The sequence below is a fragment of the Coffea arabica genome, chromosome 11c, assembly GCF_036785885.1.
Source record: "Coffea arabica cultivar ET-39 chromosome 11c, Coffea Arabica ET-39 HiFi, whole genome shotgun sequence".
Classification (NCBI taxonomy): Eukaryota; Viridiplantae; Streptophyta; class Magnoliopsida; order Gentianales; family Rubiaceae; genus Coffea; species Coffea arabica.
In genome coordinates, this window is record NC_092330.1 from 9,191,551 (window position 1) to 9,218,142 (window position 26,592).

The following is a 26,592-nucleotide window of genomic DNA, read 5'->3' on the forward strand; positions in this document are numbered from 1 at the left end:
GAGCTTTTATTTGTTATTGTGTATAATTTCAGTAGGTTAAATTTGTTATAATTCATTGATAGTCTAAATAATAGAGAAGCTTTAGTAATACCGGTAATTGTTCACTCTTCCTTGTGGGATCGACCCGATATATACCCTAAACTACTAGTTGATCTGTATACTTGCAGTGAACGGGTGTAATTCGGTATTTTTTAGCTTGCACGTATGTAAAATACCCGTCAATAAGGTTAACTCTTGATGATAACTAAACTTAGCACCGACAATGTTGAACTCAATATGAGAGTAGAAGAGCAAGAAGAAATTCCTCATCCGAAAAAATGCAAAGGCTGAAAATTGGAAGTCAAATCTGCAGGACAATGTTTCATATACAGAACAATTATGCTTTAGCATTCTTTTTCAGTGCTTAAAAAAACCTTTTTTTTTTTTGTTGGTTGTTTTCAAAAGGGGATGGTTTGGAGACAAGAAGTAGAGAGGGAATTTGAACCTAAGACTTTAATATCTCGGATCTCAACATGTCAGTGCTTTATTTTTCTATTGGAAACTCGTTAATGCTGTTTAGTCAGTAAAAACCAGTAAACAAATTCATGGCTGTTACATTTTTTTTTTTGAGCTAGAGATTTGATGGAACTTGCTTTGATGGCCGCATTTTTTTTTTTTTTTTTTTTTGGGGTTCTCCCCTAAAACTTGTCAAGATATTGCCTCTATAGTTCTGTTCTTCCTTTACAATCTTTTGTTCTAGATTCTTTTTCTACTTATTTGTATTGCTTATTTATTTTTTCTCCAATTATGCATTTATGCTAAACTAAAAGAAACTCCCCAGGAGCCCATACTTATGAAGCAACCAAGGAACCAGGGCTTTTCTAGTGTCATTTTAAGTGCTACAATCTATTTGGAATTTTTCCAAAAAAAAAGAAAAAAAAATGTTGTACGTAGGGGAAAAAATGGTTGTACTTACGGGTAAAAAAGTTGTACTTATACAATAGAGCAAATATAGAAACACTAAAAAACACAAAGAGAGCAGTGCCTCATGCAAGGGCTTTTTCTTAAACATTTCTACCAAAAATATTAAGACTTCATGATGCTGGAAAAATGAGGGCATGGCAACTATACTCGCCTTTGAGAGACTGTAACAGGATAAAAGAACAAGGGGAAATCGTTCTTCTCGAGAAGCCTAAGGCAAATGGTTGGAACTCAAACCTGCATTTTTTTCATTCATTATGTTCAAGCCCATTTGGTAGTACACCAAAATTAAATTCAAAATTAAATGAGGGCATGGCAACTTCCCATTTTTAATTCCTGAGGACATACAAATTAGTTAAATTTTCTTATTGATTGCAGGAACTTAATTGGCGACACAACTAGGAGCTGTAAACTTATTCTTCATGTAGGGACCTTTATTTAATTTTGTAGAGCATTATCAAGTCCAAAATCTCTTGGGTGTCAATTCAACAATTACAGTGCCAACATGGGGAATAGCAATTGTGATTACTAGAGGTTTATCTAAAACTGCACTATAAGCTTGTACATTAGTAGAATAATATTTTATGTGTGTACTATTATACAACTAATATGACATCCATGTAGATAAGCAGTTCAAACAGAAAATTTGAAGCTCGTACTTTGAACCCACGTGTTTTTAACATTTTAAAATTTTTGAGGATTTCATCTCATTTTGGGTTTGTCCAACGGGTGCCCATGGGCAATTGTTAAGATATATTTTCAGATATCATATTTTTTTTAAAATATAAGATTAATTTAAAAAAGTAAATAAATGCAAGATAGGGTTGATAAGATTAAAGAGGGAAAGTAGATAAAAGTTGAGGAGGATAACAATTGTTAGTATATGTATATACATAATTGATTAGGTGAATATTATGTATATTAATGAGTGTCTTATGGACACCCGTTAGAAAAAAAACCTTTCATTTTTTTGGGCTACAACTTTTTAGGAAGCTGTATAATAAATAATATATAATTTCTTTGCCACACGCTTGCTCTTGGCTCCTCGTGTATAATAGTAGGAGTAGAGGTTTAAATGAACCAAGTTACTTAGACTCACGTTGGGTCTTGTTCATGTCCTGTCATAACCATGTTCATGTTAAACGAGTCCAAACTTTTATATATATGCCATATTTGATTTTCATGTCGTATTCATATTAAAATCTGCTTATTGGAGTGTCATTTTGTGTTTTAAGCCAGTTTGACCCATTTAATATTTTGCATAAAAATCACTATATGTAAAGAGTAAAACATGAGTCTCTTTTAAAAAAAAAATGTTCTTCTTTTAATCTTTTCAGTTGTAACTTTTCATTAAATATTACCTATATGAGTTTTGAATGCATTATCACCTCATTAAAAATACAAAAAAAAAAAGAGTTAATTTTGTTTTTATTTCACAAAGAAAGAAAAACTTTCAAAGAATTGAATAGGCAAAATCATGCAAGGGAAGAATAGTATATGTAAGAATATCTCCAAAAAAATGAGTTGAGAGTACTAAATTAGCCTAGAAAAGAATTTTTAATCACAAAAGAAAGAAGAATAGATAAGAAATAATTGATCCAAAGGAAAGTTCTCGGCAATTTGAGGATGAAGGATGAAGGCGGGAATTAAATATTTAAAATCATAGAGATTGCGTATTCATGAATTTGACAAAAGAAGAATGAAAGCAAAAAGCAAAAAATTGAAATCACAAAAGTTGTATACGTGGATTTGTGGAGTTTGGATTTTCAATAATGCTATAAAAATACTATATAAACCTGGTTAATTTTATTATTTTAGTTCTTAAACTTTAAATTTACAAGTGAAACTATCTATTTTTTTTGGTGTAGTTTTAGAAGGAAATACGAGTATCATTTTTTTAAAAAAATATTTTAACATGTTAGTAACAAATTAGTCATGTCAACCCATGGATTGATCCATTACAACTCATTTTATTTGTGTATCGTGTTTGTTTTGACCTATTTTTTATACAAATTGTTCTTTACCATATTTTGTTCAATTTTTAGATCATGTTTGTGTCCTATTTGCACGTGTCAAAAATTACCACCTATGAATACGATTATTGACGGGTATTTTACATACGTACAAGTTAAAAAACCGAATTACACCCGTTCACTGCAAGTATACAGGTCAACTAGTAGTTTAGGGTATATATCGGGTCGATCCCACAGGGAAGAGTGAACAATTACCGGTATTACTAAAGCTTCTCTATTATTTAGACTATCAATGAATTATAAGAAATTTAACCTACTGAAATTATACAAAATAACAAATAAAAGCTCCTTAGGTTGTGGTATCCCTAACTACTCATGCAAGTGCTACATTTGGATCATTGAATACTACATTTAGGCTAGTTATGGTGTAATTTCCTTAAACATGTGAAACCTACTTTCGTAGTGAACCAACTATACTCATAACTAATCCATACCTATTTTCATGGTTATGAAATTAGCTACAAGTTCATTTCTTCAATGAAATTACATGAAATGAATCACTAAAAACCACATAAGTGCACCTCTACTTTCGTGAGTGTACTCCCTATGTTTAGCACTTCTTGAACTAGTGTTAAATCTCAATTTTCATTGCAGAAACAACACCTTAGATAATCACAATTAATGGTACCAGATTAATCATGATTTAAGAAGCCAAAGTGCTAAATAACTTGCTCAAATCATAGCAATCAAATAACCAAATAATAAACACTAACAATCATAGAAAGTTCAACCAAACCCAAGGCTTAAACTTTAAAAACACATATTACACACGAAATCCAGAACTTGTATATTAACTAAACTTGGAATCAAATACAAAAGATAAAGAGTTTGGAAGGAATACAACCCTTGTCACATGAACTTTCTTCCTTGCCATCTTCATCCTCCATCTTCATCCTAATCTAGATAATAAACAAGAATGGTTGAACTATACTACTCTATACTAAGCAAAACTAATACTAGGAAGATGAAAGAGCTACATTTCTGCAGACTTCAAGCTTCTCCCGTATGTCTCTCTTGCTCTCTTCTTGGATCCTCTCTCTTGCAATGAATTTTTCTACTCCTTTTGCAATGAATTTGGCTATTTAATGATGAAAGGTTGGTCAAGAAATGATGTTTTCAACTCCCTTTTACAGCTGGGAATGTTTCTCACATGTCTAGCATCACATGTGAGTTGGTGGAGGTGAAATTGAGTTTTACGCGTATAAAGCAGCCTTTTCTGACCAGTGATCCGAGCTGCTACAGTGCCTCGGATCCACTAACCCAGAAACAGCCGAGGGTTCGGATGAATAGTGGATCCGAGTGTGGATCACTTGCTCTGTTTTTGGCCCAACTTCAACCGATCTTTTCTTGATGTTAGAGGCTGAACCAGCTCATGTGTAAAACACGAAAGTTGTAGCCTTTTGAGTTATCTTTCCAATGCATCAAGAATCACCTCATTTGGATCTGTGTAGGCTGAGATATGACTGAAATACCCTTGTCTGCTCATTGCCCTGTTTCAGCTTCGACCAACAGAAATTAGCTAATGTAATTCGGCTTTTTGATTTTGAAAACCTTCAAACTGGATTCGGATGTCTTCACCAAAGTTGTAGATCTATCTCTTATCTTCAAATGGGTTCAAGAATCATCCCAATCCGATCATTGTAACTCAAGTTATAGCCGAAATACGAAAATGTGTCAAAACTGTCAAAATACACAAAATCCACGTAAAAAGTGATAAAAACCTCATTTAATCACTTAAAAGCATTTTTCACCAATTATAGCCAAAATGAATCATTTTCTTCCAATAATATACCCAAAGTGACTAAAAATAATATAAAATGTCATACAATTATTACGTAAATTAGTCACTTATCAAACTCCCCCACACTTAAATCATTGCTTGTCTTCAAGCAATTCACACATAATCAAATGAAATGATTCAAGAGGTGAAACAATATATGCACTTTGTCCAATTTAATTCCTCAAGACTTGGAAAATAATCATTATACAATTATTCAATTTACACTAAATACTCATAATATCAAGTAAAGGAAAGATAATTATACCCTAAATTCAACAAGTTAAACTTAATCTCTTACCCTAACTTAATTTTACAAATAAGCAAATCACATAGTCAATTTATAGCTTTCCTCCTCCTATAATCATCTTTTTCTCAAAATTCTATAACTAAGAGGGATTTATTCATACTAATATTTACTTAAATAGTGAGAATGCCTTTTTACGCGAAAATCGACACTTTTAGGTGAAGATCCCCGGTTACTCAACATTTCACTTATTCAAGTTGCTAATGCATACTCTTAATTCAAGTACCTTTTTACGCGAATGTTGACATTTGTAGATGCCAACCCCCGGTTACTTGGTACGAGAATCATTGGAGTAGAACAATTTTTACTTTCTTTTCTTTTCTCTTTTTTTTTTCTTTTTTTTTTCTACTTTTTTTTTCTTTTTCAGAAATAAAGGACAATAAATAGATATTCCCTTTTAGAAAATATATAAGAATAATCAAAGGAGGAATATAACCTTTATCGACTATATCAATCACTTAATTGCAAAATTAAGTAAAGAGAAGAAATCTCATTAAACATGTAAAATCATAGGCATAATTTTCCTCATTTTACCAAATATACTTTCTAAAATGTAAAAATTCTAATTGCGTAATAACCATTTCCAAGTTAAATGAGGGCTAAACCTTCCAAAATACATATAACATTTCAACAATTGGAAGAATAAGGTTGGAACAATTAGCCCTTTTTGAATGAAAATGCAAGAATTTGAAGAACTTTTGGGCCATAGTGAAATATTGGAAAAGATTTTAGAAAAAATTTCACAGAGTTTCTCCTTATAAATGGATGAAAACTCCCTGCCAACAAACCCAATTTCAAGCAAATTATCCACATGGCAAACATTTCAAACACAATTCCAACATTTCTAAGCATTTAAATCCACAAAATATCATCACATAGGCTTAAAATGCAAGTTCAATAATTTCCTCCCCCACACTTAAACTTCACATTGTCCTCAATGTGAGAAAAGGAAAATAAATAAAGAGTAAAAGAAAATACTGCTCAATTGAACTTGCGCAATCCGAATCCATGTCCAAGTGATGAATTTCCAACTGTATTTAAGAAAGAGTGGAGAGTTCACTTATTGCACCCTGAAAAAGACAAAATCAAAACAAATAAATTTCTTAAAAATAAAAGGTTGCAATCAACAAAATCATGCAATTCAAGGAAAAAGGAAAAATGATCAAGCATGTGGAACCATACAATGTTCAAGGGATAAAAACATGAAATGAGCTAATCTTTGCTAATCAAATATATGCATTAGTATCCAAAGCAAAGGGAAGCTAATTTCACACAAAAAAATCCACAATCATGAACAAAATAAGTTCCATTTATACATTTTGTCATCAATGATCAAATCCCCGCAAGTACAAAAGCAATCTCAAAATGGAGGCGAACACACCAAGCCAAAATATAAATGACCTTCTTGAGAATTCATGAAATACTAGAAACCATTGAACCACAAGGATTATAAGCGCATTTATGAATTTCATCAATTAAGGTCATCTTCAATTCACCTTTTCTTTTAGAATTACCTAAGAATTCAAGAAATTATTCAACCAAGCCCCTTTTCATTCATTAGGTAATCTAAATTACTCACATGAATATCATAAACTCCCACAAAGCTAATTAAAATGCTACATTGGCCACTTAATATGCAACTTTGTCACCAAGCCAAATTAGGCATAAATTTAGCAAAAATTCACCAAATAATTACAAACTCATGAGTTAAACATCACCAATAATCATCAATAAGTTCAATAAGCACAATCTAAAGCACCAAACTTCACAAAATGAAAAAAATTCGAAATTGCCCCAAAAAATAAAAAAAAATAAAAATTGGCAAAATTCAAATGACAACATTTGGTGAAGATTTGTTACCTCAAACTTGTTGGTTGATGATTATGGATGCAAATGGTGAAGAAACCCCCAAAATTTTCACTCCAATTCGGCCTCAAATGGATAGTTCAAAAATTTGAAACCCTTGTTCTTGCTAAGCTCAAATCCGAATTTAGACTTGTTTTTGAAGAATTTTTAGCTATGAAATCATCTCTCAAGTGAAAAAGGAGTGTTTTGGTATACTTGGTTTGAAGATTGGATGGTGAAAAGAGTGAGTTTAGTGAGTAGTGTGTGTTTTAGGTGTGAGTGCGTGTGTAAGTTGAAGAAGAGAGGAAAAAAAAAAAAATTCTGATTGCAGAAGTGGATCCGAGGCCTTGGATCCATATGGATCCGAGCTCGGATCCGTGGATTCTGCATTTATTGCAGAAATTTCTGCAATTTTCAGTTTGGCCCCAACTTGAAACACACTCTCTAATTCGTGCTCTACAATGAAATTTTGAACAATTCAACACTTTACACACATGGAAAGTGACTTAAACATGAATCTCAACACCTCAAATCAAATAAAAAACATGTAGAATCCAAATTGAGGGTTGAAGTTCTTGGATTAAATAGTCCCCTCGACACTTCCAAAGCACATGATGGTGCTCAAATGGTTCAAAAGAGTGCAAATAGGTCATGAACACATTTAAACACTTGAATGCACTTCAACTTCATTCAAATGACTAACTTAACCTCATAACATAAAATTAAGCATTGTAAAACTCAAAAAATAAAGGTTAAGCTTCCCTTTTTCGCATTAGTCTCCACTCCTTATAAACTCCTTTGCACTTGAAATAATTCGCATGATTCCTTGTCATTGCTACCTACAAAACACACAAAAACATTAATCAAACAACCAAAACTTACTAAAAACAAGAAATCGTTGGGTTGCCTCCCAACAAGCGCTTCTTTATAGTCATTAGCTTGACTATATCACCTCATTTTTCAAGGAGGTTTAGTTAACGAATAATCCACCATTTTAGGCCGTGGTGGATCATTAAAAGGTGGCTTTATCGCGAAATCCGCATAATCTAATGATGTGAGAAATGAAAGTGACTTACCTATACCAAGTGTTTCATAGATATTACCTTGAATATGCACCACTTGAGAACTTACCAAATGAAATGCCATGAAAGTATCTTGGGCAGGAATATCTTTAAAACCTGTACTTTTTATACACTCCTCAAGAGGGGTGAAAATTGAGCCATTAAAACTCACCTCTTGAGGCTCAAAGTTAGTTCCAAAGATATTATCATGTGAAATGGATATTTGCTCATTAAAACACACTTGAGATTCATCATTTTCATCAAGATGCGACCCATTTTCACATACAACATTCCCACCATTCATGCTAGGATCATTTTGCAAATTATTAGAAGAAATAACTTCACACAATACATTCAATTGCTCATGTATTCTACCAAAGTGAGAAGCTAATTCATCTATTCTTTCCTCAATCCTATCAAAACGATCTGAAGTTGCATTTGCTAGCTTTTCTAATGCTAAATCAAATTGATTAGAAAAATTTTCTACAGCTAGCTCCCAAGATGCATTAGAATCATTAGCTAATGGTTCACTTTCTAACTCCCAAGGTAGAGGTGTATTAGCTAACTTCTCTATTGCCAACTCCCAAGATGGTTTTGATTCATATTGGACACTTTCAGGTTGGTAATCATAAAAACATGAATTATCACTATAAGTACATTGATTATTCCAACCATAAGCAGGAGAATTGCTCCAATTAGCACTATATTGATCAAAACAAGGATTGTAATGCTCTAATTCATCATAATAATCCACATTTTGTGCTTGCATACATGTATTAGTAGCATGATATCCTCCACACAAGTCACAAATCACTTGATAAGAATTAAAAACATTAGCATTCCTCCTTTGTTCAATTTCATGCATAATTGTGTCCATTTGAACTTGTAACATCATAACATCAAATTTAGCCTTTAAGCACCTTAAACCATCTTCAAAAGATATACATTCAGTAAATTCTTGGTTACCTCTGTTGAAGGAGCTTTGCACTTGGTAACCATCCATTTCCAATCTTCCACTTCTCAAGCATTGTCCTCCAAATTGACCTATCCTTCTCATCACCTACAATTGCCTTTAAACAACTTAAGAGCAAAATTAGTAAGAAGAATAGGTGATAAAACACATACACATATAAAACACAGAAAATAACATTCACAGTGTAACTAATAATATGTCTAAACTAATAAAGTTGCTCTTCACACCGATATTGCCAAATCTTCCCCGGCAACGGCGCCAAAAACTTGACGGGTATTTTACATACGTACAAGTTAAAAAACCGAATTACACCCGTTCACTGCAAGTATACAGGTCAACTAGTAGTTTAGGGTATATATCGGGTCGATCCCACAGGGAAGAGTGAACAATTACCGGTATTACTAAAGCTTCTCTATTATTTAGACTATCAATGAATTATAAGAAATTTAATCTACTGAAATTATACAAAATAACAAATAAAAGCTCCGTAGGTTGTGGTATCCCTAACTACTCATGCAAGTGCTACATTTGGATCATTGAATACTACATTTAGGCTAGTTATGGTGTAATTTCCTTAAACATGTGAAACCTACTTTCGTAGTGAACCAACTATACTCATAACTAATCCATACCTATTTTCATGGTTATGAAATTAGCTACAAGTTCATTTCTTCAATGAAATTACATGAAATGAATCACTAAAAACCACATAAGTGCACCTCTACTTTCGTGAGTGTACTCCCTATGTTTAGCACTTCTTGAACTAGTGTTAAATCTCAATTTTCATTGCAGAAACAACACCTTAGATAATCACAATTAATGGTACCAGATTAATCATGATTTAAGAAGCCAAAGTGCTAAATAACTTGCTCAAATCATAGCAATCAAATAACCAAATAATAAACACTAACAATCATAGAAAGTTCAACCAAACCCAAGGCTTAAACTTTAAAAACACATATTACACACGAAATCCAGAACTTGTATATTAACTAAACTTGGAATCAAATACAAAAGATAAAGAGTTTGGAAGGAATACAACCCTTGTCACATGAACTTTCTTCCTTGCCATCTTCATCCTCCATCTTCATCCTAATCTAGATAATAAACAAGAATGGTTGAACTATACTACTCTATACTAAGCAAAACTAATACTAGGAAGATGAAAGAGCTACATTTCTGCAGACTTCAAGCTTCTCCCGTATGTCTCTCTTGCTCTCTTCTTGGATCCTCTCTCTTGCAATGAATTTTTCTACTCCTTTTGCAATGAATTTGGCTATTTAATGATGAAAGGTTGGTCAAGAAATGATGTTTTCAACTCCCTTTTACAGCTGGGAATGTTTCTCACATGTCTAGCATCACATGTGAGTTGGTAGAGGTGAAATTGAGTTTTACGCGTATAAAGCAGCCTTTTCTGACCAGTGATCCGAGCTGCTACAGTGCCTCGGATCCACTAACCCAGAAACAGCCGAGGGTTCGGATGAATAGTGGATCCGAGTGTGGATCACTTGCTCTGTTTTTGGCCCAACTTCAACTGATCTTTTCTTGATGTTAGAGGCTGAACCAGCTCATGTGTAAAACACGAAAGTTGTAGCCTTTTGAGTTATCTTTCCAATGCATCAAGAATCACCTCATTTGGATCTGTGTAGGCTGAGATATGACTGAAATACCCTTGTCTGCTCATTGCCCTGTTTCAGCTTCGACCAACAGAAATTAGCTAATGTAATTCGGCTTTTTGATTTTGAAAACCTTCAAACTGGATTCGGATGTCTTCACCAAAGTTGTAGATATATCTCTTATCTTCAAATGGGTTCAAGAATCATCTCAATCCGATCATTGTAACTCAAGTTATAGCCGAAATACGAAAATGTGTCAAAACTGTCAAAATACACAAAATCCACGTAAAAAGTGATAAAAACCTCATTTAATCACTTAAAAGCATTTTTCACCAATTATAGCCAAAATGAATCATTTTCTTCCAATAATATACCCAAAGTGACTAAAAATAATATAAAATGTCATACAATTATTACGTAAATTAGTCACTTATCAATTATAATCAAGTTTGAATAACCTAAGTAGGATTTGTGTAAAATATACGTATAACTAGTCTACTTGTGTCATTTTTTCATTCCCAAGGTGTGTTGACCCAGTGAAGGAAACAATATACCATCATGAAAAAGAATTCGCCATGATGATATAACGTCTATGAGGCGAAAGAACTGAGACCGAAATTGAAATGGGAAATAATTTAACTAACAAAAGTTAACTTTAGCAAGGGAAAAGATTTACAATTTAAAATCAGAAAAAAAGAAGTTTAATTAGCCAGCAGCTAGTCAAAGGAAAAACACTAATAAGACATTTCCTAGACACTTCCCATCCTTACATTCTACGCTACAAATCTCAGTATACGATTAAAAAACATGGACAAGACATGGACAGGACTAATAAAATTGGCCTTCATAAGGAAAAGATATTCCTAGCCAAAAATGAACCCAAAAAAATTCTTAGCTTACTTATGTTATTTTATTGATTAAAAAACAAGACAGTGGTTTTTTTTTCTTGGTGATGTTTGGTGGAGGGCAAGATATGTATTTACAATCATCTTTTTTTTTTCCTGACATATTTTAAATCATTTTGAAAGCGCTAATCGGTATAATTTTTTTTTTTCCTATATCAAGTGCCTAAGCACATTTTTTTTTTTTTAAGTAAAAGACCTTCGCGCTAATCGGTATAATCGTTATACGAAACCAAACATAATGTGTGAAAACAAAGACCCATAAGATCCTAATATGGCAACAACAAGTGCTATAAAACAACAAACACTACAATCCAAATAAAGTAGATAAAAACCCTAATTGCATTTTCAAGCAAGAAAAAATTAAGGTAAGTAGTAATCAATTTATTTTAAGAAAACCTCCATCAGGAAATCCAAAGAAAGTGAGTAAAAACTCTTATTGCATTCTCATCCAAGAAAACAATAACGTGATACGTAGTACCTAAGAAAGCAAATGAACTTCCCACGAAAAAATCATCCACCAGTAAAATTATTACCAAAAGAATGCGAAAAACCAATCAATAAAGATAATAGGGTTCTCATAAGTAGCCACCACACACTTAGGTCATTAACCAGGAATCTGGAAACCCGATTTATCCAGATTGAAAGTTTCGATGTTGTGCATCCCTGGAATTGTCCACAGTTTGTCAATAAATTCTCCGAGGCGATCGCAGTCGACCGGTCCATCGTCCGGATGATCGTCTTCTTCACTTGGTGAAGCTGGTGCCAGAGATGGTGGAGCAACTAGAGGCATGGACAGTGGCAGCAGAATCTGTTCATCATCCATATGAGCTCCCGAATTCCCCATGCTGACCACTTCAATACTTTCCAGTTCTGGAGTTCTCTATTTTGTCAAAGAATTCTTCCACATCAATACGATCTCCTGGCTTTGCCATGTTGACAGCACCAACACTTTTCATTCCCGGGATTGTCCACAGTTTGCCAAAAAATTCACTGAGGCAATTGCAGTCTCCGCCCCTGCACAGTTCATGTTCTCCATTGTGAACCTGAACCTGAACGTGAACCTCTTCTTCATGTGGTGGAGACGGTGGAGCAGCCCGAGGTGTGGGCGGAGGCAATGGCGGTGCTGCTTTTGCCTTATGATTCTTGCTTGCGCGAGACTTGGCCATCCTTATTTTGCTCAAGAACTTCTTTGCACACTTCAATGGGGGATCATGATACAATAAAAGGGGAAAAAATGATGATCAGAGATTGTGGAATGGATCAACAATATTATACACTATTGCAACTGGAAAAAAGTTATAATTTAATTTGTTATTGGAAAGTAAAAAGAAAAACTCGGAACTTTGAACAAGAAAATTGATTTTTCTGATTTACCAAGCCAACTACCACAATTTATTATAGATCCAACTTTATGCATTGATGACAAGGGTGGATTTCAGACAAGGAAAAAAAAGGAAAAACAAAGACGGGTGGATTTATGACGAAACTATAGTTATTGTGCTAAAGTTTCTAATCATAAAGTTCAGCATAATTTTAAGTTGAATACAAAATATTATATACTGCTTCTAAATATATTGAGTGATGGCAATTCAAGAAGCAAACAAAAAAGACAAACTTCGTCTTTTTTAAAACTAAGAAATTTCTGTGAACAGAGAAAAAAAAAAGCATCGATTCAATAACGAGCACATCCATTTAAAACCATGCTTAACCAACATAAAGTCATGTAGAAGATTGAATCCTATTTATTTACCTTACGAAGAAGTTTGAAGGAGTACTTCATGGTGGGATGCCCGGAAGTTCTGGAAGAACCCTTGAAAGAAGAGTTTTCAAGGGCTCTAGGGAGACAACGAATGAGGCACAAGAGAATGTAGGCTGCGGTAATCCACGTATATAAATAGTGAACCAAATCTTAGGCTTGTGCTGTAATAGAATATTTACACAATCTAATTGTGGTTAATTTCTATATATCTGTATCTCAACTTTGCTAATGAATTAATTTCACGGAAAAGAAACTTGGGCAACAATCATTTCTGCAAATGGCTATTTAACAGCAATGAAAGTAAGAAAGGCAACATGAATCAATCTCCAAGGGAAAGAGAGAGAAAAAAAGAAAAGTGGATTGGTGTAGGTGTATTGGTCCAATCCTAGTCTTGGCCCATTTTCTTGTCTTCCCTCTTGACAAAATATTAGCCATGATTCTTGATTCTCGAAATAAATTTAGATTACAGTATAAACTCCTAAAATTTTGGCACTGATTCTGCTGCCAAAGAGCAAGAAAGCGTAAATTTGACATATTGTTTGATCTTTTTTTATTTCCCTAATCAATCAAAATTCTTTCTCCTTTTACATTTTCTAGAATCCTCTCTTATGGATTTTCATCCCACCTGTCCCGCGAATTGGGCTAAAAGTGGACCCCAGAAAATTAAAAGAAAAAGTGTTATTACGACATCAATGTGCTCCTTATTTTCTTGGCCTGCAATCATCTTTTAATTTTTTGCCCCTTACATTCTTTCAAAGGTTTTTCTGTCATTGCTTCTAATGTAAGGAAAATGGGCGCCGCGGGGCGGGGCGGGCGATGGTAGGGTGCAAGAAACAAATATGTTAATATCCATCAACTCCTACGGTCTTGCGTCTCCTTCTGCAACTTATTATTTTTAAATTTAATACTTTTCCATAGGGGTTGTCCTCATCTTTGGACATTTTCATATTGCACTTTTTTTTTACTCGTAAAATTCGTACAGATATTGTCTCCACTCATCAATTTTTATTTTATCTACAACCTTGGGATCTAAAATCTTTTCCCTTTAATTGTATTACTTTTATTAAAAGCTAAAGCACCATACGGATGAATTTTATGTAGGCAACCTCCTAGTTTTCTTCTTTTTCCTTGTTATTTCTTGAAAATTTTGTTTAGTTATTCATTTTCATACTATTGAATTTGAGCTATGGACAACTTTTGTCCTTTAGTTTTAGACTCAATCTTAGGGAAACATTCTTGGTTTTCCTTAGCATATCAATAGGAAAGGACTAAGTTGGATTCACATGATCCAAACTCAGGCCAGTAATTTTAAATTTATTAATATTGAGACCAGATTTTTTGATAAATCCATTAAGTACTTAAATTTAATGCATTAATTGATTTTTCTATTAAGTTTGTTTGATAACAAAATTTTCTAATCCCTAATAATTAAGACCCACTTAATTTCTTTATAACATTTTAACCGAAAGGTAGATAACTTAATTTGCTGAATGTTTATACCAGTGTGATAATACTACTCATTCAAAATTATTTTAATTTCACATAATGATATATTTTCATGCACACACCCATACTCTCTCTCTCCTCGCACACTTTCATAAATATACATATACAATCTCACACACAATCACACACACACACACACTCTCTCTCTCTCTCTCTCTCTCTCTCTCTCTCTCTCTCTCTCTCTCTCTCGCACACTATCTTTCTCCTCACACGCTTTCATACATATACATATAGACTCACACACATAATCACACACACACACATAATCATGCACATATGCACGTTATTTTGTCAAACACATTTTCAAACATAATTTGTTTATTATACACATAAAAACACAAATATTTCTTTTCAAGGACACATTTGCATACATAAATACACATGCAAATTCTCTTTTCATCATATTGGCATTTCATTTTAGCAACATTAACAAGTGATATATACAGAATTAATGCGATTCAATAGTAAAACATAGTATTGGTATTAAACTATATAATATACATATAATCAAATTTTATAATTCAATTCTCAAATTTAGCAAGTTATTAAATTTATTTGATTGAATGAATCTCAGCAAATTCAGACTTAAGTACTTAAATTACTGTGACGCCCCTACTTCTCCCTAAAGCGAACCAAAGGGTATCCGCGGGACGCCTGCCCAACTCTCGCCACGACTCAAGTAATTTCCGTCCAAGCTTAATACAATACTAGACGTTACGATTAAATATCATAAATACAATCAGTGCGTAAGCATTCAAGCTTATCAATATTCAACATCTGCCCAATCATTACATCGGAACCTCGAAATACATCAATATTCAAAATATGCATCAATCACAAGTCTAGCCCCAAAGTGCAATGGAAACCCTAAAACAGGAGTACACCAAGAGGGGTTTCTCCAACATTTCTCCAAGTCCAATCCTGTTAAAGAAAACAAATCTACAGGGTGAGCAAAATGCTCGTGAGGCCAAGAACACACATGCAAGCACGTTGTTCAGGTAACAAGCCCAAATAACAGTTCAAATGATAAATTACAAGTAATTCATAAAGCCAACGAAATGTAAACAGAAACAATTCAAGGATATGGTAGCTCTTAGGAGCTAAGTTCCACTTGCTTTGCCAGTTCATTCGTATATCTTCCCGCGATGACTCTCCGTCAACCGGGTTGATATTTCCAAACCGTAGATCACCACTTACTTCTCATCCGTCCACCCTACACCGCTTTGGGCCCGCACGACATTTATAAAGCTATACTCCACGAGTATGCCAAGCAAGATCTCTCAAATAGATCAAGCTTATCATGTGATTCTCATGGCTCCCCAAGGTTCTCGACCAATCCCATGCCGGCTCGAGTCCCAAGGTCGGCCTATGAGTTTGGGCGTCCCCATGTATCATGTAAGTGTCGAGGAGATTCAATATATACACATAGTGATGGATCTTCCCAAAATAACTTTCCAATTTTATCGGATCACTTTTCAATCTCCAACTCCTATAAGGAAAACAAAGCTAAAAGGTTGAGCTAAAGCCCAGTGAGGTTTGCCGAGCAAGTAACATTTAATAAACACTGAAATCGGTACAATTAAGCAAGTAATGCAAATTTCACTGTACAATCACTTTCATTAAACAATTGAGGAAACACTTCACTAAACAATCACTTTTAAAGGATACGGTGCTCGCATTAGAGCCACTTCAATGCACTACACACTCCGCCGAACTCCTCCTTATAACCTCCAAAACAGTAAACACTTCCCTCACTTAGATGACCATATCAATATTGGTAATCTGCTACTCCGTGATAATACTCGAGCATATCGAAACACTTATCCAAAGCTACCGTCCTATCCGACCAAACCCTTTTCTAACTCGAATAGTCCGTTGAACAGAGGGTTTTGGGGCCCAGTTCAGCCGGTGTGACAAAGTACACACACGGCTTATAGTCATGCACACTTACAATATCACTTGATCAATTAAATCATTTGAATTAGGTTTGACTTTAAATATAACTATAACATATTCAATATTTATTCTATTTTATTGTCTAAACTATTAAAATCAAGTTTGACCCTAAATGCAAAATATACGCGATATTTATACCCCAATATTTATTTTCCAATTTAGTTCGAAACTCCTTGACTTTATTATCTTAAATCAAGATACATACGTATTTTTCGAGTTAATAATTTATAAAATATTTAGTTTAGAATTAAATCATTTTCCACTCAAGATTCTAGAATTAAGGCTTACAAGTACTCCATTGGTCCCTTTTTAATTAATGAATCCCTAGGTTATTTGGTAATTAGATTTTATTCCACTACACCAGTCACTCAAATTTTATAGCCTTTAAAATATTTGTGAAGACAATATTAAATAATTAGAGGCTACTTTTCGTATATAACTATCGTGAGTTTTTCACTCAATCGTCTTAGTTTAACTCTACTCATGGACATAGCCGTTAATTCTCAGAACAATCATAGCTATCATTTATAAAAGCTTACAGGTTGGAAATTAGAAGAAATGCTGGTTAAAACTAGTTCCTCACGGCTAGCATCTTAGCAAAGTGCATTCGGAAACAAAACGAAAGGCAACGAGAAAGGCAGCTTTGCCATCCTCCGGTATTTCGATCATAACTAGAGTTACGCTTATCGGATTGAGGCAAATTTTATAGCGTTTCGAAGCTAAGATATAGACCTACATTTCTTATGAAGATATCGATACCCATTTCTCGCATTTTCAGGGTCAAAAATGGCCGGACAGAAGCACATTCTGCTTCATTCCCTCGGCCGACATCCTGCAATCAGTGAACTTGTTCCCCCCTTCATCACTCAGTTTAGTTCCTACTCATTCCTGTTTTTCTGGTTAAAGTTTAGAGGCATTAGTACAGGGTTTCAACTCTGTAAGTCAGTTTAGAAGCTAAGGTTTTGCAGGGAACAGTCAAGGAGCCGAAACCATAGCTGAACCAGGCCTTCTACTCGGCCAAATTGAAAGAAACGCATGCAGCAGCTAATTATACAACATGAAGCTCTTCAAAGTGTTTTTAGTTGTATACCAATCTTCCATGCAAGCTGCAGCTAACATACTATGCAACAAATCAGGTTTCAAGGTGGAATTTTTAGAGCCAAAGTTCGTAAAGAAACCTGGTAAGTTTCTCTCCCTTCTCTCGGTTGAAGTGGAAAGAATTCCAGCAGCTATTTCTATCATTTCCAGCTTACTCCTCTCGGTTCCTAACTACTTTTCTTTCGAGCAGCTATTCAGTTTCCTCAACTAAAACTCATTTTTCCTAGTTAAAATTTAACATGCAGCTTAGGCATTTAATTATACTAAATAAGTAGGAGTTTGTTGCACAATTTTTTTTTTACCTCTTTCCTTTAGAATTCAACAGTTGCAGACTGCTCCAGTTTTTAAGCTTCGGTTCCGCCAGATTGCACCAGCTCTCACTCTTTTCCCTCACTGATGCAGTTGATGCATGAGTTGCAGACTGGTTTCACCTCTTTGTACTCGCTCTTAGCTCGCCGTTCTAAGGTCACAAGCTAGATGAATGCAGCTAACACTGTCTAACTCTCTCCTCCTCACTCTTTCGGTTGCACTGGAAGCAAGAGAAAATCAGAAATGCTTCCTTTTCTCCCTTTTGATTGTGTACTGAGATGAGAGCAATATGTCTTAGTTTCTCTCGGTCTTGCTCTCACTCTCTCTATCTTGCTTTCTTTCCTCAATCTCTCTGTTTCCTCTCACTCGGTGGTATTTGGAAATGCATGGTGTGACCGAAACTCTCCCTCAGTTTGGTTTCTAATACTGGGTTGGTAAGAAGAGAAATGAACATATTTCCTTCACTCAGCCGACCACTCAAACCTCTTCATTCGGTGCTGATCATTCCAGCTCTCATTCGGTCACTGCTTACTCAGCAATTTTGGTAGCAGGTTCACTTCGGCAGCTGTCCAAATGAGAGTCACTCACCGCCCCAAATCTCAGCTAGTTTCATTTCCACCGCTTAGTCTAACAGAGCTTGCATTCGGTTCAATTAAGTGTGTTCCTTTCTCTCGGTTGGCTTCTAAATTCTGATAGCTCGTGTGTGATGGCTGCATGGTAATTTAACCAAAATTCTAAGGTTGGTTTGGTCTTTTAATTTAGTTCATTTGTTTGCCACGAGTCCGTAATTTTATTGTCTCATACCTTGACCCAAAATTTCGTGTGTTCTAATTTGCATTTACCTTAAAAATTTCTTACATTGATTTTGACACATTTATCTTTAAAAAAAACTTATTAGACATGTACTTGTTGAATTTATTTATTTTTTTCTAACTTCTCAATTTATGGGGGTCCAATTAGGCATTTAACGTAACTGTTTATGTATAATTTTTCTAATATCAAAGTAAATAAAATAAAAATAATTTTAAGGTGTACACATAATTTTCTCGGGTTCTCACAAATTGGCCGGATTCAAGGCCGGATTCTGGTAGAAAAGTTCCCGCGCGGATTTCTTTTGAAAGTTCCAAAGTTTTCGATTTTTGGTGCAATCTTTGAAAAATCATAACTTATTTTCTACAAGTCAAAAATTGGTAAATTTGGTACCGTTGGAAACATCTTCCAAAGTACTAAAATTTCCTAGAAGATACCTTTCCATGAATCTAAGTGGAAGGCACTCAAATTTTGGCTCAAAGTTGGTAACTTGAGTTACCAAGGTAGTTTTAAGTTGGTTTTTGGCCAACTTTGAAAATTCGGCAAAATTCACTCGATTTGAACTAGCCTTTGAAATTTTAAACTCCATTAGAGTTGCAATCCAAGAGTATAATAAAACATGCAGAATGATAAATGGAGTTTTGAGCACCGAGATATGGTGACCCAAAGTTACTAAAATTTCCTTGATAAATAAGGGTTTTTCTGCTTAAATCATGAACTTTGGAAGTTTGATTGAACATTGAAACGGGTTTGGAATAGCACCAAATTTGGTATGGACATACTACCATATGAGGGTTACTCCTCTACCAAATTTCATGAATAAATATGCACGGGAAGTTGGTGAACTAAAGCACCAAAGTTTCAAAGTTTCCAAGGCAATTTGCCTTGTAAGTTCCGTTTTGCCGTTTTCAAAACGTTTAACCTAGAGGGTACCTCAACCATGGTCCATTTACATGGAAAAGGTCTAAGGGCATCCCAAAACAACATTTGTGGGAGATTAACACGAAAAAATTCAATTAGCAAGTCTACACCAAGCCTTGTATCAATTTTGTCCAAAAGTAAGGGATTTCAAAAGCAGGGCAGGTTCCATATTTTGATCACAAGTCACTCAATTTAACTCAGAATTGAGCATGGTTTATGGCGTTAGAAAATAAATCCATAGAGCTATAATTTCACAGAAGAAATCATTTTGAAATTCAGCACACAACTAGCTCCTCACAAGTCGGTTCTTAGCTTTTGAAGCTTCTCACTAGGAGCCTTTGTCTCCCTCGCTCCTTAAGTCTTTCAATTTCAATTTCAGGAATTCTAGTAGTCTAGACATCCGCAATTGTCCTCAGTTCTCGATCATCCCTTCGAATCACTCTAGTTTCCTCGGATAGCCACTTCCAATGATTGACCACTATTAACACCCCACTATTTGGGCTCGAGCAAGTCCTTTGAAATTCACATGAAATCCTAGTCCAGCAAATCGGACCATTTCTCCAATGCTCTCTTAGGTCACTCTCTCGATAGTGGACCACCGGAAGGCGCCCTCAAGACAATTTAATATCACCATTACCTTCTATAGTTTACACTTAAGAGTAAAAGCTCAGGTAGGTCCAGATACACTAAATTTACAAGAGTACGCCAAGAGGGGCTTCTCCAACATTTCTCCAAGTCCAATCCTGTTAAGGAAAACAAATTTACAGGGTGAGCAAAATGCTCGTGAGGCCAAGAACACACATGCAAGCACGTTGTTTAGGTAACAAGCCCAAATAACAGTTCAAGTGATAAATTACAAGTAATTCATAAAGCCAACGAAATGTAAACAGAAACAATTCAAGGATATGGTAGCTCTCAGGAGTTAAGTTCCACTTGCTTTGCCAGTTCATTCGTATATCTTCTCGCGATGACTCTCCGTCAACCTGGTTGATATTTCCAAACCGTAGATCACCACTTACTTCTCATCCGTCCACCCTACATCGCTTCAGACCCGCACGACATTTATAAGGCTATACTCCACGAGCATGCCAAGCAAGATCTCTCAAATAGATCAACCTTATCATGTGATTCTCATGGCTCCCCAAGGTTTCCGACCAAGCCCATGCCGGCTTGAGTCCCAAGGTCAGCCTATGAGTTTGGGCATCCCCCATGTATCATGTAAGTGTCGAGGAGATTCACTCCAATGACGTATGCAGCCATAGCACACCATGTCATGTAATAAAGCATTCGACAGGTCTAAGCAGGTATTTCAAGTCGTGTAAACTAGGTAAATCATGTTAAGCATGAGTCATTTGTTTCAAATGAGAACGAGTGCGATAAAGTACACACCCGACTCCATTTTTTTTTTCAAAACCAAGGAGGCTAAGCATGTAATTCGACAAGCCAAGCATGAATCAAGTCCATAGAATTCAAGTAGACACACACTTGACACTCACCAAGTTATGCGAGCAAGTAGATTCAACCGAGAGTTCAAACTTCCACCGTAGGATCCTCTTGAAGGTCCTCATGCGTGCCTGAACAACGAATATTAGACCATTACTACAGGTCCCCAAGTAGTGAGAAAGATTGAACATGAGTAGGGTTTGGAAATATTTTGGTAATTTCGTTTGAGTTTGTCTTTAAGTTGGATTCACAAAAGGGTACAAGACTCGAGTAAAATCAGATTTTTATTCTTGAAATCATTAGATGGAAGCAAGTACGAGTAAAAAGATTGCAAAACAAACAATCGGAATCAGAAGGAGGCGGGCCACGTCACAATCCGGACGGAACCTAGCCGGATATCCGGTCGGATTCTTGGCCGGGTTGGAGGTAGTGGCTAGCCTCCATTTTTTTTTTAAATCCCATCACCAATCAGGCCGCTAATTTGGCCAGAAACTGGCCGGATTCAAGGCCAGATTCTGGTAGAATAGTTCCCGCGCGGATTTCTTTTGAAAGTTCCAAAGTTTTCGATTTTTGGTGCAATCTTTGAAAAATCATAACTTATTTTCTACAAGTCAAAAATTGGTAAATTTGGCACCCTTAGAAACGTCTTCCAAAGTACTAAAATTTCCTAGAAGACACCTTTCCATGAATCTAAGTGGAAGGCACTCAAATTTTGGCTCAAAGTTGGTAACTTGAGTTACCAAGGTAGTTTTAAGTTGGTTTTTGGCCAACTTTGGAAATTCGACAAATTTCACTCAATTTGAACTAGCCTTTGAAATTTTAAACTCTATTAGAGTTACAATCCAAGAGTATAACAAAACAAGCAGAATGATAAATGGAGTTTTGAGCACCGATATATGGTGACCCAAAGTTACCAAAATTTCCTTGATAAACAAGGGTTTTTCAGCTTAAATCATGAACTTTGGAAGTTTGATTGAACATTGAAACGTCTTTGGAATAGCACCAAATTTGGTATGGACATACTACCATATGAGGGTTACTCCTCTACCAAATTTCATGAATAAATATGCACGGGAAGTTGGTGAACTAAATCACCAAAGTTTCAAAGTTTCCAAGGCAATTTGCCTTGTAAGTTCCGTTTTGCCGTTTTCAAAATGTTTAACCTAGAGGGTACCTCAACCATGGTCCATTTACATAGAAAAGGTCTAAGGGCATCCCAAAACAACATTTTTGGGTGATTAACACCAAGAAATTCAATTAGCAAGTCTACACCAAGCCTTGCATCAATTCTGTCCAAAAGTAAGGGTTTTCAAGAGCAGGCAGGTTCCATATTTTGATCACAACTCACTCAATTTAACTCAGAATTGAGCATAGTTTATGGCGTTAGAAAATAGATCCATAAAGCTATAATTTCACAGAAGAAATCATTTTGAAATTCAGCACACGACTAGCTCGAATTCGAGCTCAAGTCGCAGCTTTCGCATTTCATTCCAGGAAAACAGAGAAACAGAACAACCAACATTAAATGGTTGGTTCGGCTCACACACATGGAACCAGAACGTTCATTTTATACCGTTGGAAATCTGGGAATGTCTAGTTTCAAATGCCACTTATGGCACTCAATTTCGACATTGGAGCATAGAGTTATGGACAAAACAAGAAAGCTGGTCTGAGCATTACGGGAACAGTTTCCAGGTTTACTAGCTTCACGAAAATAATTCCTTTGACCACCAAACCTCAATATTTTTCCATGAAATTTTGTACACTATCCATACAATATATAAACATCATATACAAGTCATTAAACCCTCAAAATTTCACAAAAGGGGCACGATCAAAATAGGGGCAGAATTGGAACTTTTTCTTTCATGCACTCCTTGAAGTTTATACTAGCTATGCACTATTAATCAACCATTTTGAGCACTAAACCAATATTAAATCCATCATTAAGCACCAAATCAGCTATCAACCCAAGAGTGAGAGGTCATAGAGCCCACATTCAAAATTTTCCAACAATAACAAGCCACCCACATGAATATCTAAACTCCTAAGTGTAAAACAACCTCCATAGGCCAAAATTAGAGTTTTGGATCATTACCTACTTTGGTGGGTGTACAAGAGCAGAATTTCGGTCCCTTGAAACTCCAAGAAAACCGTGGTAAGTGAGCTCCTTTGATAGCTAGATGAACTCTCCAAGTAACAAGCTAAGTGTGGTGAAAATTTGATGTGAAATGGTGCAAGTTTGGTGCGGGAAATGAAGAAGAAAATGGAAGAACTTGGGTGTTATTCTTTGCTCCCCTTTGGCCGGCTGCTCTAGTGAGGAAGAGAGAGAGAGTTGATTCAATTTTAGCTTCCAAGAGAAGCTTCATTTGTGTGGTGTAAAACGGAGCAAAAGTCAACTCTCAATAGTGCGCGTAGGGTGCGTTTGGGCTTGATTTCTCTCGCATTTGTTTCATTAGTACACTAAACCTCTAATGCACTTATATTCATGTAAATATTATTCACTCTTATTCGTCACAAAATAAGGGTCTAAAGTCTCTCAATTAAAATTGCGCGTGTTAAAACGCGTACCACCAATTTAAGCGCGATAACGCGAAACTTCCAAGAAATCCTTATAACGATATTACTAATAACTATCACTTGAGTATTTAATCGTTAAAATACCTAATTTAGGTCCATTGTATAAGTCTGTAATATTCCTAGCCTATTGTACTCTCAATCGGGTAAAATTTCCAAGCACTATTCACTGTTCTCACTAAACGCGCTCCCGGAAATTAATTTTTAAAACAAATCACTTTAAAAATATAATGAAGCTATATTTCCACGTAATTAGGTTCAATAGGTCTAGAAAATAATACTCGGAATAAATGAACAAGTAAATAATTAAATAAGCTCAAAATAGGGTTTTAATAGGAGTTTTACGAGTTCTCACATGAGTCGAGTATTAACTCCTCAAATCTCCAATAAATTTGTATCCATGCATCTTTTGGAAAACTATCCACGCATGAGTAGTATATGCTCACTTAGAACTTATTCACCTTTAATTCTCGATTAACTTTTCTTAATCTGCTATTGTCCGTTCTTAATTTTCCCAGGATAATCATACTCTCGAATATAATATCACCTTGAAACACTCGTGTTTATTATTTCTCACCTAAACAATCCTCTGAAAATTGAAGTTGTTAACGGGACGTTTTAAAAGCATAATGAAGACATTATTCCATACGAATGGATTTAAAATGGTCGTAATAAATTATTTGGGGAAAACAGGTGGATAAATACTTAATTAAACCATTAATATTCGATAAAAATAAGAAATTTTTCGGGTCCTCACATCCTCCCCTCCTTAACAGAATTTCGTCCTCGAAATTCACACCTGAGAAAATATCATTTCCTTCATGGTTAAGCCTATCAGATCGATCACCAACTTACGTTTTTCCAACTTATACTTGACAATTTCCATTCATTCGACTAGCAATCAAACCTTGATTTTTTTCTTCAATAGGCATTTTAACTTCCGAGTCATAGAGCAACTTAATTGGCCTCATGTCTATCTCATATAGGCAATATCTTCACTTCTTTAAGGCAAATATTGTAGTTATTTACTCCCAATCAGGAGTTGGCTACTTCCTCTCGTAATATTTTAACTTCTTAGAGGCATATACAATCACCTTATCATGTTTTATTAATATACATTCTAAACCATCCTTTGAATCATCTGTGTAAATCACAAAATTACCTCCTACACATGTACACCGATTAACATTCTTCATCTCAAGATTTTCCCTTACATTTAGAATCTCAAATGGTTTGTCAAGTCTTGCACTCTTACAAAAATCCTTGATAAACCAAAGGTAGTATTCGGCTAACTCCGAGAATTCCAAATTTCAATATGCTTTTCTGGTCATTTTCTCTTATGCAATCTTTCATTTTAGTTGAGTCAATAATAATTCCTTCCTTAGATACTGTATAACTTAGAAAGACTATTTCTTCCAATCGAACTCACAGTTATTGAACTTAACAAAAGTTGGCGTTCTCTCGAGGTTCGTAAAACTACCATCAAGTGTCTTTCATGACCTTCTCAAACACTAGAGTATATCGATATATCATCAATAAATGCCTCCACCGATTTGTCCAAATACGGTTTAACTCCGATACCTTGGGTCCATAAATGCTTCTATTGCATCTGTCAACTCGAAGGGTGTATCGAAAATTTTAGAGTGTCCATGTCTTAATTTGAAAGCGGTATTAACCACATTAGTTCCTAGGGTTCCCAAATGGGTAATATCTCTACTTTAAATCCAACTTAAATAGGATCACGACTCCTTACAAATTATCGAATTCTTATCCATGTAAGACAAAAGGGTAGTTGTTCTTAATGGTCACATCGCTCCAGACTCTATAATCTATAAATACATAGCTTCTAGCCTTCATTCCAAATACGATATCTAGTCCTTAATCGTTAGGCACATTGAATCCATTAATTATTTCCTTTCACTAACTCAAATCCACCAATTTTAATATCTCAAATTGGCATTTCAAACATTGAATCCCATTTCAACGCTAAGTCCTTACTTCGGTCCCGATCTCTAGTCACTATCAAGACCTCAGGTGGTCTATATTCTCAAGCAAAATCTCGATCACATCCAATACCATTCGTGTCTTATTATAATTCTAAGGGCGTGGGGCAGGATTTAAACATACGTGTAAGTCATAAAAACAATTAAAAGCTACGTAAATTTTCATGAGTCATAAAGATCATAATAATTACATCTAGTTGGAAGAGGTTTATCAAATCCTCTCAAAAGGAAAAGGAGAAACGACAGGATTGTAACAAAACATGTCAAGTTACCAGGATACAAAACAACAAAAGACTTTTCTCTTTTTCAAAAGATCACAACCTCCAAAGGTGCTAGCCTAGTCTAGGGTAAAACTACAACCTCTATTCCTCAAGTGAAGTCAAACCATCTCAATCTGTGAAACCTTCACTACTAGGACCCCGTTCATAGCCATTAGTACTAATTACTCCCATCTGGCACTTGATCGCTTTGCGGTGGACCTAGTTGGCTATTGAGTACTTCCTCTTTTTAAAAGCTCTAGGGCAATCCGAAATCTTATGCTTGGTACTGCTGCCCCCTAAACACTTTCTTTGCTTCATCCAGCACTCGACCTCAACGTGGTTAACCTTGCCGCAGTATCCACAATTTGCATGAGAAGTGGCGGCTTGGCCAGTTCGAGGATTTTCTTTGCATTTCTTCTCTAATTCTACATTCTGGCGTAGTAATTCAATTTTCTTTGCATATTCTTGTTTCC

General features: G+C 35.2%; 1 protein-coding gene across 2 annotated transcripts in view; it reads right to left on the reverse strand.

Annotated features, from left to right (window-relative positions):
- LOC140017006 (uncharacterized) overlaps positions 1 to 18,691 on the reverse strand; it is a 74,039-nt gene extending 55,348 nt beyond the window's left edge. Inside the window, exons 1-2 of one of the 2 annotated variants that reach the window (XM_072071346.1) lie at positions 18,099 to 18,691; positions 13,228 to 15,663 (exon numbers count right to left, since the gene is read on the reverse strand). In XM_072071346.1, the coding sequence (XP_071927447.1) occupies positions 13,228 to 13,257 (30 nt within the window). In that variant the 5' untranslated portion in view covers positions 13,258 to 15,663; positions 18,099 to 18,691. Of the gene's footprint in view, positions 1 to 13,227; positions 16,232 to 18,098 lie in introns of both variants that reach the window. The other variant, XM_072071345.1, reaches the window with a different exon arrangement.
- Positions 18,692 to 26,592: the final 7,901 nt, after the last annotated feature.